Genomic DNA, 17,312 nt, shown 5'->3' on the forward strand with positions numbered 1-17,312 from the left:
CTAATCTAGGTATATTTCTTATTGTAATCTTTTTATCTAAGTAGATCTTATTGTAATATTCTATTATAAGTAATTATCTTATTGTAATTTTCTATTCTTAGTAGATTTCTCATTTATTGTAATCTTCTATTCTAGGTAGATTGTTTTCCTTTTGAAAAAATTTACCACATATTCATGTATTTATATGTACCAGTCTCTCAATAATGAACACGTACCCATATTCAATCGCTTTTAAAATTAACAGTTATGCCACCTATAACCTCGGTTTATACTTAGCTAAAGGGGTGGTGAAGTGTGACTCAGCTAAATGGGTGGAGACATGAAAGAGCAGTGGATGATATCAGAAAATTGATTCGAATTAATGGGCGAATTACTGTACATCACATCTATGAGAAAACAAATTTTGATACTGATTGGATGGCCAAAGACACTGGGAAATTCAAAAGATTTTTTCATTCTTTCAGATCCCTCCTTTTGATCTTGAGTGTATTCTACGGATAGATGTTTTTGAACTTTGGCGCTTCTTATGTAATTCTTTTTTTGCCGGTCTAATGTATTTTGGATTGCATCTCTTTATCAGATTCGCCCGTTTATTTGAACGACAAAAAAGGCTGGTGGATTTTTGAATGGCCACGTGGCGCATTTCTGGTCTAGTGTATCCGTGGAGTCTGGAGTTCCTCATCCATTTTAATGAGAAGCATCACTGCAATTCCAACGATACGCCTCCAGTGCCTGAAGAGAGAGAGAGAGAGAGAGAGATGGGTGGGCTGCTGAGCGTTGTGTTTCCACCTCCACCATCCATCTTCATTGGAACCATGTCAGCCATCAGTTTGATATCCCTAGCTGCTGGTGGGTACTCAGAGGTGAGAGGCAAAAACATGCAGTACTCCAAGTTCTGGAACCTAGATCTACTGAAGAAGAAGAAGACAACGGAGAAGGAAGTTACATTCTCCGGCAGAACTGGTATGCTGATCCTGTACACACCGGCATTTCTAGCTGGGGTCGTCTCTTTTGCCATTTTTCCAGCCGAGGGTCTCAGGTTTATGCTGGTCGATGCAGCTCTCACCATGCATTTCCTCAAAAGAATCTTAGAGGTAAACTCTTATTCATTCTAATTCCCAGTTTTTATTGATAAGATTACATAGAATTTCATAGTTATGGAGGGAGAGGACGGACGAGACTTTGCTGCTTATTGTGGTAGCAGGAACATGATTTTTTTCAGTCTTTTCTCTTCCCCCAGTATAAGGAGTCAGTTGCATATAAAAAAAAGGGGTTAGGGGTGTTGGAACTGGTATAGATACCATCAAGAATAGTAAAACCATGACCGACCCTTTAAGGATGACAAAAGCCTTCTTGTTTTTTTGTGAAGTAGGAGAGTTTTTATTTATTTATTTTATTTAAGGATGGGGTATTTATACTCAGCTGCAAGGGTTTGAACCCATAATCTCTTCATCAAGAAGTATTAGTATTTGCTGATCTACCAAACCTGAATTGACAAGAACTTAATTGGTTTTTTTTTTTATTAGTCCGCGAGTTTTGTATTAGTGGGGGGATATTTCTAATATAGGTGCCTTGTTTGATTCCCTTAAAAAAGCAAAAGAAGTCATAGGGATTACCAGTAAATTTAATGGAAAAAGAGATTGAGGAGGTGAGAGAGTGAATCATGAAATTTCCCAAAATCTAAGCACTTAAAGGCACATGTGAGAAGGTTGCATTCAACTCTATCAAAAGCCTTAGAAATATCAAGTTTAATGGCTACCAGCTCCCTAGCTTTTCCTTTTGTTTTGTTTAAAAAAAAATAATAAAAAATCTCATGGATAATGACAATGTTATCATTAATTTGCGTTTCCAGTACAAAAGTGCCCTGGAAACGAGAGATCAGATTCAATTTATTAGCTAGAAGTTTAGCAATAACTTTGTGATTAGTATTGCAAAGATTGATTAAGCGATAGTATCTAACTCCATAGGCTTTTGAACTTTTAGGGACAAGGCTTATGAGGGTATGATGAATGCCACAAGGCAAAGTTTTTGAGATAAAGAAATCATTGGCTAGTCCTAAGATATCATTTGAAATGAAGTCCTAGGACCTGTGGTGGAAAATTGCCTGATTACCATTGATACCCAAGGCTTTGAAAGGTTTAAAAAAAAAAAAAAAAAAAACCCCTTAGATTTATTTCTTCCATAGAAGGCGGGGGAAGGAGAAGAAAATAAACGCTTGTCAAATTCAAAAATGCAAGACGGGAAAAGGCATTCAACAAAGGACTGACCAAGAGGATGAGAATAGGGAAAATATCTTTTAAGAAAGCTGAGAATTCAAAGGCAGATCACGAGTGTAAAGTTTAACCTTAAAACTATTGAGAAGAAAATCAATCTTCTTATTAATCGATTGACTTTAGTGGAAGCATGATAAAACTTGGTATTGCAATCTTTACTGTTTAAAAAGTTTGCATCTAGCTTTTTGAAACCAAAAGGTTTCTTCATTTTCAAGAATCCATTCAAGATGCGGGGCAGAGGGACTAGGGGCCCCATTAAGGAGGTCTTCATCAAGGAGACAATCATTTAAAAGGAGTCACTCTAATTGATCGATATAACCAAAGACTTATCGGTTCCATCCCCCTGAGTTACCGCCAAAATTAATGTCATCCCATGAGTTTACCCAATATATTAGTCACACCCCCGTTACTAAAAATGCTTAGTCCAATTAGTTAGTTTTTGTTTATCCATTTCTAGTATTAACAACACATCTTAAGTGATGAAAATAGAGAAGGATAGAGAGAAGAAAAAAAAAAGTTTGTGGGAGAATAGGAATCATCTAGAAGATGCAAGAACGGAAGAAGAGGAATGATTGCAAACGATAGAGGAAGACAAAGACAAGTCTGATACTATAGGATCTTTTGTTCAAGGGTATTTTTATGTTTTGAAAAGTTCAACTTGCTTTCTTCAATACTTAATTATGATTTCATTGATATTTTTTTTCTCCTATATGGGGTTTGATTGATAAATTGAATAACTTAGAGAGTAACATTCATTTTAGAGGGTAAATCAGGGGGGGTGCTGAAAATCTCTCTAACGTAAGCATGTGATTTTGGCCTCTTGGCATCTAAAGGCAACTAGCCACTCATTAATATTTAGCGTACCAATAATATTAAATGCTACTGTTGTAGGGTTGGTTAGTGGGTTAGTAAAATCAACACCTCTTAGTGGAGAGGTTGTAGGTTCGATTATGACAGATGGTATATTATATAATACCCTCATCTCTAATATATAAAAAATCATCTGTTCCAAAATTAAGATTAAATACCTCATTAGTCAAATTACTGAACATCCAAAGTCTAGGCAAGCATATGCTTTTCTAAATGTAAGTTTCTTTTTATTTTCTTGGGAATTGAGGTTTGTTCAAGCTAGTTTACATGCATCCTCACTACATCCTTAGGAGATAGTTTTATATACACATATGGGGGGCTTAACCCATCGCTCTTGGCCTCAAGGGCATTTGAACTCTTAATCTCATATTGTGAGGCGTTGGGCTTTGCCAACTTAGCCAACCCTTTGAAATTTAAGTGTCAATTTTATTATGTAGTTTTATGACTCATTGGTTAATGGAGTAACATTATGTCATGTAGGTGTTGTTTATTCACAAATATAGTGGAAGGATGGCTGTTGATACAGTGATTCCAATCACCCTCAGCTATTTCATCTCCACAGCAAGCATGATCTATGCCCAACACTTGACACAAGGACTCCCTGAACCTACAATGGATTTGAAGTATGCTGGGGTTGGCCTATTTCTTCTTGGAATTGGTGGAAACCTGTACCACCATTACCTTCTTTCAAGATTAAGGGAGAACAGTTCTGACCTAGGGTATAAGATCCCTAAAGGAGGTATGTTCAACCTGGTGATTTGTCCACATTATCTTTTTGAAATTTTAGGTTTTGTAGGAGTTTCTTTCATCTCTCAAACTGTGTATTCCTTTTCATTCACTGTCGGTACTATGATGTACCTGATGGGAAGGAGTTATGCCACCAGAAAATGGTACCTCTCCAAGTTTGAGAATTTCCCAAAGAAAGTCAAGTGTTTGATCCCTTTTCTTTTTTAAGGACTAAAATGTAAACTTTTGTAAATAATAAATGATTAAGAAGTCAGTCTTTTTATGTAGGTTATAGCATTCTTGGTTTGGTTAGAATGAAGATGTGGAGTTCTTACGTTCAAAATCTATATGTATGTACATTTGAGAGGCAAAAAATTGGTATTTGTGTTCCATTAGTACCCCAGCATTCCCATGTAAATGGTAAAGGTGATTGGTTCTTCAATTGCATTCATTTTTCTTAATTATAAATACCATCCTCTTATTGAAGGAAAATTATCAACACCACCTCCTCAGTTACATTTAGTATTAATGTCATCTCAAAACAATTCAACATATAGATTAATTGTTTTTGAAAAATAAAAGCGCCCTCTAATGATTTGAAGTATCTATTCCTTCCACAACATTTTAATTTAATGAATGAATCCCTTAAACCAAGAAGGAAAGACGAATATGATAGTAACCTTAAAATAACTAATATTACGGCTATGATTTTTTTGTCAACAAATTTTTTTTTTCTCGGTACAAAGACGGGGCTAAACAACCCAAAGGAACAAACAGAAAACTTAACTTAAACAAGACTCTCTATCCACCATGAGAATTCCTTCTAGTGGCCTGCATTACACCTTTCGGAAAAGGAGGAAGAAAGTTGACCAGAGAGTTTCGATGTGAAGGGTACGACGCCAGTCTTCACTTCAACAGTTCATTCAAAAGGTTGGCCCAATTGGAGGATCTGGGAAGAAAGCCCATGAGTCTAAGGGACAAAGTTGCACCCTAGACATCCAATCAGCAGTTTTGTTTGCTTCTCTACCAAGATGAACAAACCTCACCCTTCCATTAATGCCTAAAAGGGTTTTTATTTCCTCAATGAGGCGAACAATACTCCCTTGTGCATGCCTACAATGGTCGAGGAGAGCAACAACTTCCTTAGAATCAGATTCGACTTGAATCTGACAAAACCCCAAACTCCAAGCCAACGTAATGCCTTCGATGATCGCTATTAATTTTGCTTCAAGGACTGAACACAAAGGAAACTTCATTGCAAAACCTCCCTTGAACAGCCCCTCTTGATCCCGCAAAACACCCCCCACCTGCATATAGTTCTTCTTTCTATTAAGAGAAGCATCCACATTGCACTTTATCCGGTCACCTATAGGGGCTTTCCACAAATCCAAAACCTTTGAATTCTTCTTGTTTGGCAGCATTGATGAGCACATTGACCAAGCAGCAACCACCGTTCTCACATAGTCCTCGATCAACTTCAACCCAGCACTTGGTCAAACAAACTCCTCTTCATGTATATCACTATTTCTCCAATTCCAAAGAGAATAGGTAGCACAAGCGAACCAAGCTGTCCAACTCCCCATTGATTTGGACATGGAACCACAAAGATTAATGGAGAACCATTCTTCCAGCCCACACTCAAAAAACATAGTATGCTTTTCCTTAGCCACCAAGCGCATCCATACCCCTTTAGCAAAGGTGCAATCTCGCAAAATATGAAGACAATCTTTAGGTCTGCTCATACAAAAGCTACAATAGTCATGCTCCATTAGTTTCATTCTCAAAACATTTGGAGAATCAATTTTTTATTTGAGTCTTTTACATGACACCTATTTTTTTAGGGTGAAACTAATGATCACTCACTACTATGCTCTAAATTACATTGCACCTATTGTCAAAATGACAAGTTATCCATAGTTAGATTTACTGTTAAGTAATGGATAAAATTATCTAAATATCCTTACTCGCCGCATTTAATTTATTTAAATTTTAATATGCAAATTACCTAAATGTCCTCTAGGTGGTAAATTACTTTAGTGCCCTTACCCCGTTTAACTGGTTTGATCGAACGCTGCAGTGAACATCGATGACGGAAACATTGGCATCGACCTCTTAAATAAGCGAGTGCATTTGGGGTAAAATAAGATAAAACCCATAGCTGTCGTCGAGAAACAACCAAAATTTGCTCGAAATCACAGTCTCAACTCTATAATGACATAGGTAACCAATCAATCCAACTATCCGGTGAGTATAATCATTACAGGTTTGGAACTAACTGAAAAAATAAAAAAATCTATCATATTACAAAAAAAGTATAGCTTAAAGGGTGGAAAGTAGTTTAGGAAAGCAACAACGAATCTAATCCGCAAAACCAGCTTGCAAGAACCCAAGGAAAATAGTGCACAAAGCAATCTAATTTCACTAATTTGAACCGAATATGGCACAGATTAATTGCCCTTACAAACGCAAAGACCAATCAAAGATCGCAAATGCAACCACACAAACCCTAAATGAGTAGAGACCATGGCTAGGGTTCTCTCTATCTCATTTGCAAAGCTAATCCTGGCCTCTATTCCTTCATCATCTCAAGTGAACAGATTAATTTTCTTCATCTTTGTTGCAGCCTTTCATCATTTTTGACTTCTCCGTCTTGATTTCTCCTAGTGGTGAGATTGTGAAAACAAATATCCTTGAACCAAAACAAATGGTTCAGATGAGATCTCACTCAAAGGGATGCAAGTATGCAAAGTGCCAAGTGCATGCCAAAAGTGCCTTAAGAGCCCTACTACACACGTGCATGCTCGAATGGTAAGCTGTCCTTGCTCGTATACTGCACAAACGCAATAGTGTGTCCTTTTTATCAAAAACTACCTATTAATAAACACCGAATCTGACCCCTTAGTATCTAATGTGGGACTAAACATAAATACATTCTTAATATAGAATTAAAAAAATGCACCTTATTCAATTAAAAAAAAAAAAACCAAGAAATACATCCATTATATTTAAAAATCGCAACATAGAAAAGAAAGACCAAATGGGGGGTGGGGGGGGGGGGGATGGACATGGCTTGTTCAGATCTCCCTCAAGAATGCATATACCTCATTATGATGAATATGTGGGTATTTATAGATCTTAGGAGAGGTTACCTTAACTGTGTAGTAATAGAGTTCGAATAGAACTCTATAATTGTTGCTAGCTTCCTGGGGAGAGGAATCTTATCCGCCAAGACAATATTACTTGGATTGTAGTTGTATAGTCAGATCTGGATTCTAGGAGTAACCCGATTTGATCGGAATCCTTATCCCTATCTTTAAGGAGGTTGGATACGATTCAAATTGTATACCTTGCTTAGTACCTTCGTTTTATTCGTGGTCCGACCAAGGTTTGATCGGTCCGGTTCTTTTTTAGTCGACCCAAACAAGTCTATTATAAAATATATATCCATAACAATGGGATAAATGCGCGTGATATTATATTAGTAAGAGAAAGTAAACATAGTTATATATGATAATAAACGTGAGAAAGGGTGTATTGGGGGCAACAGTTGTTGCGAGTGAGCGATATTGGTTCCTCATAAGGTACTAATGATGTATTTTTTTCTTTTTCTTCTTTATAAGGAACTAATGATGGCTTGTTTACTTTTTTTTTTTTTTTTGCTAAAAGGATCATTATATTAAGTGAAGAAGAAAAAGAAAAAAATACATCATTAGTACCTTAATAGTCATATGGCTCGCTAAAAAGCCAGCTGCCATTTTAATCTCCCTTAGGTTGTGTGAAAAAACACACTCATCAAATTCTCTCTGTAAAAGCCAGATATCTTCAAGCAGGTCTTGCACTGACCATTGGATCACACAAGGATGCGTGATCTGTTGAATCACAGTCAAAGAATCGGACATGATTTCCACCTTTTGATATCCTCGCTGATGAGCTACTCGTAATCCAATCAAGATGGCTTGCAGTTCCATACACAGGATGTTCTTTGAGCTCTAGGCACCTACAATAGCAAATAAGACATCGCCTTCCGAGGTTCGCCCTATCTTCCCATATCCATCGTGGTCCAAAGATACGAAGGTTCTTCCTCCGGTGGCTTAATCCAAACAAGTCATCTCTCTTTTGGATGGATAAAAAGAACAGTGATTATCTCAAGATTGAAAGAAATCACGGTGAATGAGTGTATCCTCCACTTCACGATCAAAAGTATAAAGCAACTGAGAATATTGCCAACTAGATGCCTGAGAACAAAGATTGGTGTTGACTGAACATTTGAAAAACCAAGTAGTTCCACGCCTCCCAAATTCTATAGATTGCCACTGTAAAACTGAATCTTTGAATCTGTCCCATTAAAGAATCTTCATTGAAATAAGTTTTCAACCATTTGAATTCCTATTGAAAACTAGCGTGGGGAGTTTGATTGAAGTGATTGAGAAACTTCAGGGAAGTGGAGAGGTGATCCAAACACAATATCTGATTCTAAGGACAACCACTAACCCATCAATATTTTGCACAAGTAATATTAAGTACTTCAATAATCTTTTCTTTGTCATAAATAATACTTCAATAATCAAATTAATGAAAACAAATGTACAGGCAAGCATAAATAAGTTTTTGCAAGTGGGAAATTCTTATTTCTTAGGTGGTTACAAAATATAGGGTTACATTTTGGTAACCTTGTAACACAATTGCATTACGACATTTGTGAGTTTCTGAAAAAACGGCTCTCTCTCTCCAAAAAACGCAAAAAGGAGGAGGCTTTTCGAGGATCTTCTTCTCCTTGGTCTTGGTCTCAACTTTCTTCCATCCACAATAGCATTTGGGTTCTGGAGTTTCTTCCCTTTCCTTGAGATTGTGAAAGATTTGCCGGTGACAATTTCATGGAGGAACAAGAATGTGGATTCGATTTTACTTTCGTTGCAAAATTTTCTAATTTAGGAAAAGCGAATCCAGGTAAAGATCTCTTCCATTAAGTTATAGAATAGATTAACCAACATTGGCATCAGAGCCAGGTTACTACGGTTATTTGTTCCTCCCAATTGTTTGTTTTCTTGAATGGGTCCAATGGGAGGATCAAGGGTTTAATAGAAACCACAATGGGAGGATTGAGGGTATGATAGAAATCCACAATGGGAGATCAAGGGTTTGATAGAAACCCTAAATTTTTTGTTGCAATCTAAGTGGGAGGATCCTTGTGATTTCCCTTCTATAAATACGTGCATGAATTGATAATCCATGAGAATGAATTTTATGCAATGTTTCTTGGATTATTATTATTATTATTATTATTATTATTATTTTTGTGCAATTTTGATATGAGATGATGAATCATGAATCTAGACCTGTGTGGACATTTTTTAGGTTCGTTTTGGGGAAGACAGAGTTTATTTTTTGTTCAAACGGAGCACCATTTCATAACAGACGGACGTCCATCTGGTCACATTAGACCCCCCACTCGTCTAGTCATAGCTGACTCTTCATCGTATGCATGACCACATGATGGACAATTATTGTATCCAAGATAATTAGCTGCATGTGATGGTGATTACGATTCAGATCTGATAGGGATAATGGATGCACAACCACGAACAGAGAATAACACAAGCAAAGCACACAAGGAAAATTTAACGTGGTTCGACAAAACCATACCTACATCCACCAGAGAGAAAAAGAGTTTCACTATTTCCAGAAAACCTCACACCCACAAAGTGCTACCCTTTGCTTGCCCTCCATCCTTATCAGGATGGGTACCCCAATCCCCTACAGGGATTGATTCCCCAATCTCCTACAGAGATTGATACTTATAGGTTATCCCATAGAGACTATTTATAGGGAAACCTAAAACCCTAATCCCAATGTAATTACAAGTTTGACCCAAACCCTGTTTCAATTACAAATACAACCAAAACCATAATTACATGGGCCCACAGAATACAAGACACCCAAACCCAACAATCTCTTCTTTGGATTGAATTTTGCAAACCACCTTGAAGAAAATCGTTGATGATGTCCCTCTGCAATCACCCGTCTCTGTGTATCCACCATAACTTACTGCATGGTCCACATCCCCTACAGGGATGCTTTTGTTACCGCATCACTAAACCAGCATGGTACACACCCCCCACCTGGGGTGTCCCGTACAGCTCATTGTCGCTACACACGCATGACCCACATCCCCTCCAGGAATGCTTTTGTTACTGCCATCACTAAACCAGCATGGCACACACCCCCACTTGGGGTGTCCCGTACAGCTCATCGCCGCTATACACGCATGATCCACATCCCCTCCAGGAATGCTTTTGTTACCGCCATCACTAAACCAGCATGACACACACCCCCACCTGAGGTGTCCCATACAGCTCATCACCGCTATACTGTCACACCCCACCTAGCCAGATCCGGCCATACCCGAATACCCGTGGGGGTGATACACCGCAGGACCTAGGTTCAGTGACAATTCCATACAACACAAGATATAGCATAATTAAAAGGACAAGAATAAATCAAGTTCAAGTATAAAGTTATCAAACTTGATTGATCAAAATGTTACAGTCATCCATTATCTAAAGTTAATCAAAATTGAGGTAAGAGTTTGAATGAAACATAGTTTATTGCAGCGAAAATTAAACTAAACTAATTCCCTAATGGAATCCAACCTCATAAGAATAGTCTTTGCACGGACATGAAGATCCATGCAAGTCTACATCTTCTTCAGTCATTCCTTCAAGAAAGCCTGTGGACAACGAATCCTCCACTTGGAAGGAGTCCTTATAACATGCAGAATATTCTAATAGACACAGACATATAAAAAGGAATGAGTTCAACAGAACTCAGTGAGGTCAACTCAACATCTTATCATACATTCGTCCACAAGATTCCACATCATATCATGCATTCATACACAAGATTCCACATCACACATATAGCTTGAGTATCGATAATGTAATTAATGATAGTGATATGATGTATGAATGATTATGATATTATGCTCCTAACTCTATCATGAGGTCTCTATGGTAGACACGCATTAAGTTTGTATACCAATCTCCTTTGGGTGGTCTCAGTCACTCTCCCTCAACAAGAGATGTCTATTGGGTTCTCCACGGTTGTTGGGTAAAGTCCTGTCAAGCCATGGTTGGGGTATAGGTCACCACTCTCTCACATCACCGTTTGGTATGAGATTGGCGCTTGTTAAGGATAATCTTAGCCCAGTGCAAAGTCATACAGTCTCGTACTACATATGGTCCGAATATCTCCCCTCATGCCTAGTGCCCTTTTGGTTCAATACCTTTCCACCTATGAATGGAATCCTCAACGGGAGGCATCTGTTGGACCCCATTCCTTAACCCAGTGGTCGTCCACATATAATGGACAGGATGCTCTCCATGTCCTCTCACGGATCATTTCACCGGTCTTGAGTGCCCAGGAGCCCTTATATATTATATGCAACCCTACCTCTCTATGATGATAGTGGGCCTTCTTGACGTTCAGGACCCAGCCACTAACATCACGGGTTAACCGACTTCAATACCCCTGCCGGAAGGGTAGTAGTACTCGTGAAGTTACCTAGCCAAACACTTCTAGACACTTAGCATTCATGTACTTAAGTCTAGATGCATACTCATGTAAGTTCACTAGGGTAATGGGCGAACCCACAACCCTAGTTTGAAACATAAAATAAAAAGAGTAATTTAGTTCAACATCATCCATATATCTTCATATCAATAATTTAGAATTTGAAATAAAAGAAAACACTCAATCCATTTAATCTCATCCATCTGATACATTTTCATATTGTTTTCAAAGAATATTGAAAATAGAAGCAAAGATACTTGCTTACCTTTCATTCGTGCAAAGTCCCACACATAATCACAAGATAATAAATATTAAAGCAAGGCAATATATCAATAATGAAATTTGATTACATAATTAAACATGCAAGATAAGGTTGAGTATATTCCTCACCTTTTTAGTTAGCATAAGCTCTCCAAAGTTCCACAAAGTCACACTTACGAGTTGGTGATTATAATCAAAATAAACCTTTCCTAACGTTTCCGCAATGATCCGGGTGTTAGCACGCGTCCAAATGGTTAGGATACTTCCTCTCCCTTGGTTTCTCCTCCTCCTTGAGCCTCAGCCTCGTACTAGCCTTCTAAAATGCGAGTATGAGAGGTTAGAAACTCAAAATAGGGTTTTAAACATGAAAAACCCGATTCTGCCCCGAAGCTGGAAAATGGCTAGGGGGTTGGGGCGGTCGACCGGCCGTTCAACCGGTCCCAAGTTGACCTCTCAAATGGACTCCGATTTTGGTGATTTTTGGCTTGTTGAAAAGGTCTTTCGACGATCTTTGATTTGATACCTTATTTGCATCAATCGGATTCTCCATCATCGATCTACAGACATTCCAAGATCACCCTTTTTACACCATCAAGATTAATCTTTTTCTTCACTTAAACTTTAAGAGAGTTGATGAGTCATCACAAGGGTCATCCACCATCATTGGTTCCATTTCCAACCTTTCGGGCTCCACTTAAACAGCCTACATTTGTCGTCAACTCGAGGCCCAGTTTTCTCGATTTTGAAGCCACGGGTTAAAGGGGTAGAAATCCGGGGGATTTCACATATACGACATGACGTGGCTCCATCTCTCCTGTCACAGCCGGCTCCGAGAGATCACTGCCACTCACCAAATCCAAAGCGAAAGTCACTCGCTTCTCCATTCGTGGTTGTGCATCCATTATCCCTAACAAGTGGTATCAGAGCGAGGTTCGGTGGATCAGAGGATATGTGTCAAGAGCACAGAGAAGGCTTCGATGAATTGATTGAAGGTTAAGTTTTTTTTATCTTTTTTATTTTTCTTATGCTTTGAGGGTATTCGATCAAAGAAGAAGAAGAAGAAAAAAAAGTTTGAGCGGTGGAAAGGTGTCGACCGTGAGGAGAAAAGGTTTTTTTTTTTAAGTTTTTTTTATTTATTCCTTGGTTTTTATGTAATACTTATTATTTGTTGAGAGATAAAAAAAAAAGTTCAAAAAACCCGCTCAACTGAGCAATCGAACAAACACCGTGTTCCTTCCTTTTTTTTTTTCGAGCCAATCCGCTCAAATCATAAGAAATAAAAAGATAAAAAAATTCACGATTCTAGATCTAGAATCGTACCTTCGATCAATTCGTCAAAGCCTTCATTCTCCTAGCACCTATCATCTCCTTTCTGAATCTTCGCACACCTCCGGCGACGATCCAACGAACCTCACTCTGATACCACTTGTTAGGGATAATGGATGCACAACCACAAACAGAGAATAACACAAGCAAAGCATACAAGGGAAATTTAACGTGGTTAGGCAAAACCATGTCTATGTCCACCAGAGAGAAAGAGTTTCACTATTTCTAGGAAACCTCACACCACAAAGTGCTACCCTTTGCTTGCCCTCCATCCTTATCAGGATGGGTACCCCAATCCCCTACAGGGATTGATTCCCCAATCTCCTACAGAGATTGATACTTATACGTTATCCCACAGAGACTATTTATAGGGAAACCTAAAACCCTAATCCCAATGTAATTACAAGTTTAACCCAGTACTAGTAATTGACCCAAACCCTGTTTCAATTACAAATACAACCAAAACCATAATTACATGGGCCCACAGAATACAAGACACCCAAACCCAACAAGATCGGCATTTAGGTTTAGATTAAATATTGTATATAGTATTGAGTATTGTATATGTGTGCATTGTACCGAACAATGATGTCAGAGATGACATAAGTGGAAAAATAACCAAATAGAAGAATTTATGTGGAAAACTCTAAATCAAAGAAGAACCAAATTTATGCGGAAAACTCTAAATCAAAGAAGAACCATGGCCATCGTCAAAAGAGAACTAGAGAAAATATCAGTGTGATTTTTTTTTATAATCACACAGATAAGTCTCTCATAACTCACAACCCTTATACGTCTGTACTCACAATGATTCACACCTAACATCTCCTAAACAATAGAAGAAAGAAATGAATTTAACTAGAGTCAAATACAGTGTTCAAACGTGTATTGATTTAGATTGATTAAAACAAATGTTTGAACCCTCTTAATTATATAGGTTTTCTTCATGCCTTCTTTCCTTACCTTTCCAATGTGGGACAAGAAAAAAAATTATTTATTCCTTATTTTCAATCAAACGCAACCAATTGTGCATGAATCAAAATGGAAGTGGATTTAAGTTCATTTACAAGTTTGCATTTTCCTATCAAGAACATTGTCATTTGCATGAAATGTAAGGAAAAGCTCATTGTATGGAATAAAGAATCGTTTGGTCATATACAGACGAAAATTAAAAAACTGAAGCAGGAGCTACTTACAATTCAAACCAATAGAAGGACCCAAGCTGGTTTGAAATCAGAATTCGAAGTGCAAAATGAACTGAAAGAAGAGCTTAACAAACCCAGAATCGATCGGATTCACTATGGAGACTGGATTCGTCATTCTTCCATGCAGCCACTGTGCAAAGAAATCATAAGAACCAGATTTTTTAGATAAAAAAAATCTGATGGTAAATGGTCTAAGTTCTATTGATAAGGTGTAGAACCATTTTGGAGGGGTTCCTGTTGTGACGTCGGAGTGTATAGATCCATATAAATCTAGCTTTGCAACATGTTGACTTGGTCACCTTAGAGGAAGTACATGCAGCTCGTAAAGCAATGGCCTATTAAAGGCTCCCAGGCCCCAAACCTTCTTCCAAAGTTTTTGGCTGGTTTCTAAACATGAAATTTTGAATGTTGTTTATAAGTCTTTTCAAACAGGTTCCCTATGCAAAGACTTAAACAAGATCTTTGTGTGTCTTATTCCTGAGGCACAATGCCTAAGAGTCTGCCAACCAGTTTTGTCCTATCAGCTTATGCGGAGTTGTTCTAAGCTTGATCGATCTTGAAGATCATGGCCAACAGATTGAAGGATTATTTGAGTGCGTTGTTATTTCAGCCATGCATGCAATCAACTTTTGTTCTCAGCTTTTCTTTTCTAGGTGGGAGGCTGTGAAGTAGATGGGAGAGAGTGTCGGCGGTGTTCGGAGTGTAGAGGTGGATGTCGGACTGTGTGGTTGGCAACAGAGGTGGAGCTGTGGTGGAGCCATTCAGGGGTAGGGGTAGATGATAATGTTGCTCTTGAGCATAGGACGCCATGTCTGATGCAATAAAAGACCTATTTAAGACTGAGAAATATTATTGTGTTTGTAGTAGGGGTCTGGACTCTGGAGAGAAGAGAACGTGAAAGAGAAATGCTTCGAAAGTTTATATCGTCACCAAAGGTTAAAGACAAAAAAAAACCTAGCAACATAAGACGGGTCTCCCCCTCCCCCTGGAAGAATCCATTGGCTGGAGGTCCAAATCTTGGTATTGTCTATTTTACGATATTGGTACATTTTTGGTACAAAAATAGTATAGAAAGTCCATACCATACCGTTATGTTATCCAAACAGTATGACTATAGTATGGTATGTTTTAGAGGATATCAAAACGGTACCAAAATGATACATACCATCAATATGACACCGGAAATCAATATCATATCATACCAAATTAGAAATCATTTTTTAAAACCGTACTTCATCATTTTTTTTTTTAAAATTCAATACAGAAAAATTTTGAACGATCGGATTCGATAGCAGATTGACATCATAAATAAATTCCAACTCTCTTTCTGTTTCTGGTTGGTAGGTGGGGAGAAAAACCTCAAAAGATTTTTTTTTTTTTTTTTTTTTCTGGTAGAAATCAAAGAGAAATGTAAGCATGGAGAGAACAATTGACCACAGAAACAACTTCTAATTAAAGGGGGAATTTTAGGATGCCAAAAACCTTAAATTTTATTTTGTTTTACAAGTTATGCAGTTCAGAAAAGAAAGGGAATGAGACACTTCACTTCCTGCGGGAAGTTCCTAAATTTGGTACGATACCATTTTCTGGTAACATAGCTCCTTCCAATCAAGTAAAGAATGGTGCCCATAGTGAATGAAAATGAATACACAGTCTGGGAGATGAAGGAAACTCCAACGAAAACTAGAATTTCAAAGAGATAGTGTGGACAAATCACCAGCTTGAACATACCTCCCCTGGGGATCTTATACCCAACATCACTTTTCCCTCTTAGTCTCGAAAGGAGGTAATGATGGTACAAGTTCCCACTAATTCCCACTACAAACAAGGCAACTCCTACATATTTCAGATCGACTGTTGGTTCAGGAAATCCTTCAGTCAAGTGTTGCGCGTAGATCACGCTTCCTGTGCTGATGAAATAGCTGAGTGAGATCAGGATGACGGAATCAAGAACCATCTCTCCACTATACTTGTGAACATACAGAACCTATAAGATTGATAATAAGGAATTATAACCAAAATGAAAATGGAAAGGAAGAAATTTGCATGGGGAATTGTGGGAGTACCTCTAAGACCCTTTTGAAGAAATGGACGGAAAGAGCAGCACTAACAAGCATAAACCTGAGACCCTTATCTGGGAAAAGGGCAAAGGAGGCAACACCAGCAAGAAAGGCAGGAGTGTACAAGATAAGCATGCCGATTCTGCTGGGAATGGTTATCTCTTTCATTATTTTCTTCTTCTTCTTCTTCTGTTTGTTTACGTTCCAGAACTTGGAGTACTGCAAGTGTTTGCCTATTACCTCAGAGTAACCAGAATAAGCCAGTGATAGAAAGCTAATGGCAGACATAGCCCCGATGAACATAGATGAAGGAGGTGGAGACACCATTGTCTGCAACCAAAACCAACTCATCTCCCTCTTTCTCTTGGACATAAAAGCAAACAAGAGCAAGCCTGAGTTTCTGGGTTTAATTTGTGGCTGAGAAAAGCATTCCTTATAAATGAAAACTTGAAATACCAAACCTAACAGGTGGTAGTTGGCCCCCATTAATATCTGAGCAATAATAGAGAAGGCAACAGGTAAAATTTTCTTACTTCAACCCAACAGAAGTCAAACTCTATTCAAATGCGTGTTCCAAATCTGATCTAACAGTAACCAGTTTCATAGTTTCCAGTTTCTACACTTAGACGTGGGAGTGTAAAAATTTAAAGCGAACTAAAGTGAATCTGCCACTCATTAAATGCTTATGCTTATGCATGCATGTGGTTAATCTGCGTTGGATGGTGGGAACATATTATTAGGTGTTAAACCGGATTAGTCACTTCAATGGAAGGTTGCTCGATTGGTAGACCAACATCTCTTAGTGAAGAAGTAGTAGGTTCAACCCTTTTGTATGACATATATAATATCTCCACCCCTATATGTAAAATGACTTATATAACCTCTTGATTATTATTCATAAAATAACCTTATTTTCTTTCCACAGTGTGGCATTATTTTATCAATGTACTAATAAGTTTTAATCTTTTTTATTTTAAAATACCGATCAAAGTTCATATCAAGAGAGATCTGTGCTTTTATCC

General features: G+C 37.9%; 2 protein-coding genes across 2 annotated transcripts; one reads left to right on the plus strand and one right to left on the minus strand.

Annotated features, from left to right (window-relative positions):
- Window positions 1–705: 705 nt before the first annotated feature.
- On the plus strand, window positions 706–4,576 carry LOC149024538 (uncharacterized). The gene is made up of 2 exons (XM_089144767.1): window positions 706–1,094; window positions 3,624–4,576. The coding sequence occupies exons 1-2, from the start codon at window positions 759–761 to the stop codon at window positions 4,095–4,097; spliced, it is 810 nt and encodes a 269-aa protein (XP_089000893.1). The 5' UTR covers window positions 706–758; the 3' UTR covers window positions 4,098–4,576.
- An 11,072-nt stretch (window positions 4,577–15,648) lies between these two features.
- LOC149024539 (uncharacterized) lies at window positions 15,649–16,687 on the minus strand. The gene is made up of 2 exons (XM_089142963.1): window positions 16,297–16,687; window positions 15,649–16,217 (listed from the first exon to the last, which is right to left on the minus strand). The coding sequence occupies exons 1-2, from the start codon at window positions 16,660–16,662 to the stop codon at window positions 15,747–15,749; spliced, it is 837 nt and encodes a 278-aa protein (XP_088999089.1). The 5' UTR covers window positions 16,663–16,687; the 3' UTR covers window positions 15,649–15,746.
- Between the last annotated feature and the right edge of the window lie 625 nt (window positions 16,688–17,312).

This window comes from Hakea prostrata, chromosome 2 (assembly GCF_041222555.1).
Source record: "Hakea prostrata isolate BN-2017 chromosome 2, UWA_Hpros_2, whole genome shotgun sequence".
NCBI classification, from domain to species: Eukaryota; Viridiplantae; Streptophyta; class Magnoliopsida; order Proteales; family Proteaceae; genus Hakea; species Hakea prostrata.

Coding starts and splice junctions, on each gene's coding strand:
- LOC149024539 (XM_089142963.1), bottom strand. CDS start 16,662: ATGTCCAAGAGAAAGAGGGAGATGAGTTGGTTTTGGTTGCAGACAATG. Junction 16,218..16,296: donor TCTTCAAAAGGGTCTTAGAG/GTACTCCCACAA, acceptor TCAATCTTATAG/GTTCTGTATGTTCACAAGTA.
- LOC149024538 (XM_089144767.1), top strand. CDS start 759: ATGGGTGGGCTGCTGAGCGTTGTGTTTCCACCTCCACCATCCATCTTC. Junction 1,095..3,623: donor TCCTCAAAAGAATCTTAGAG/GTAAACTCTTAT, acceptor TATGTCATGTAG/GTGTTGTTTATTCACAAATA.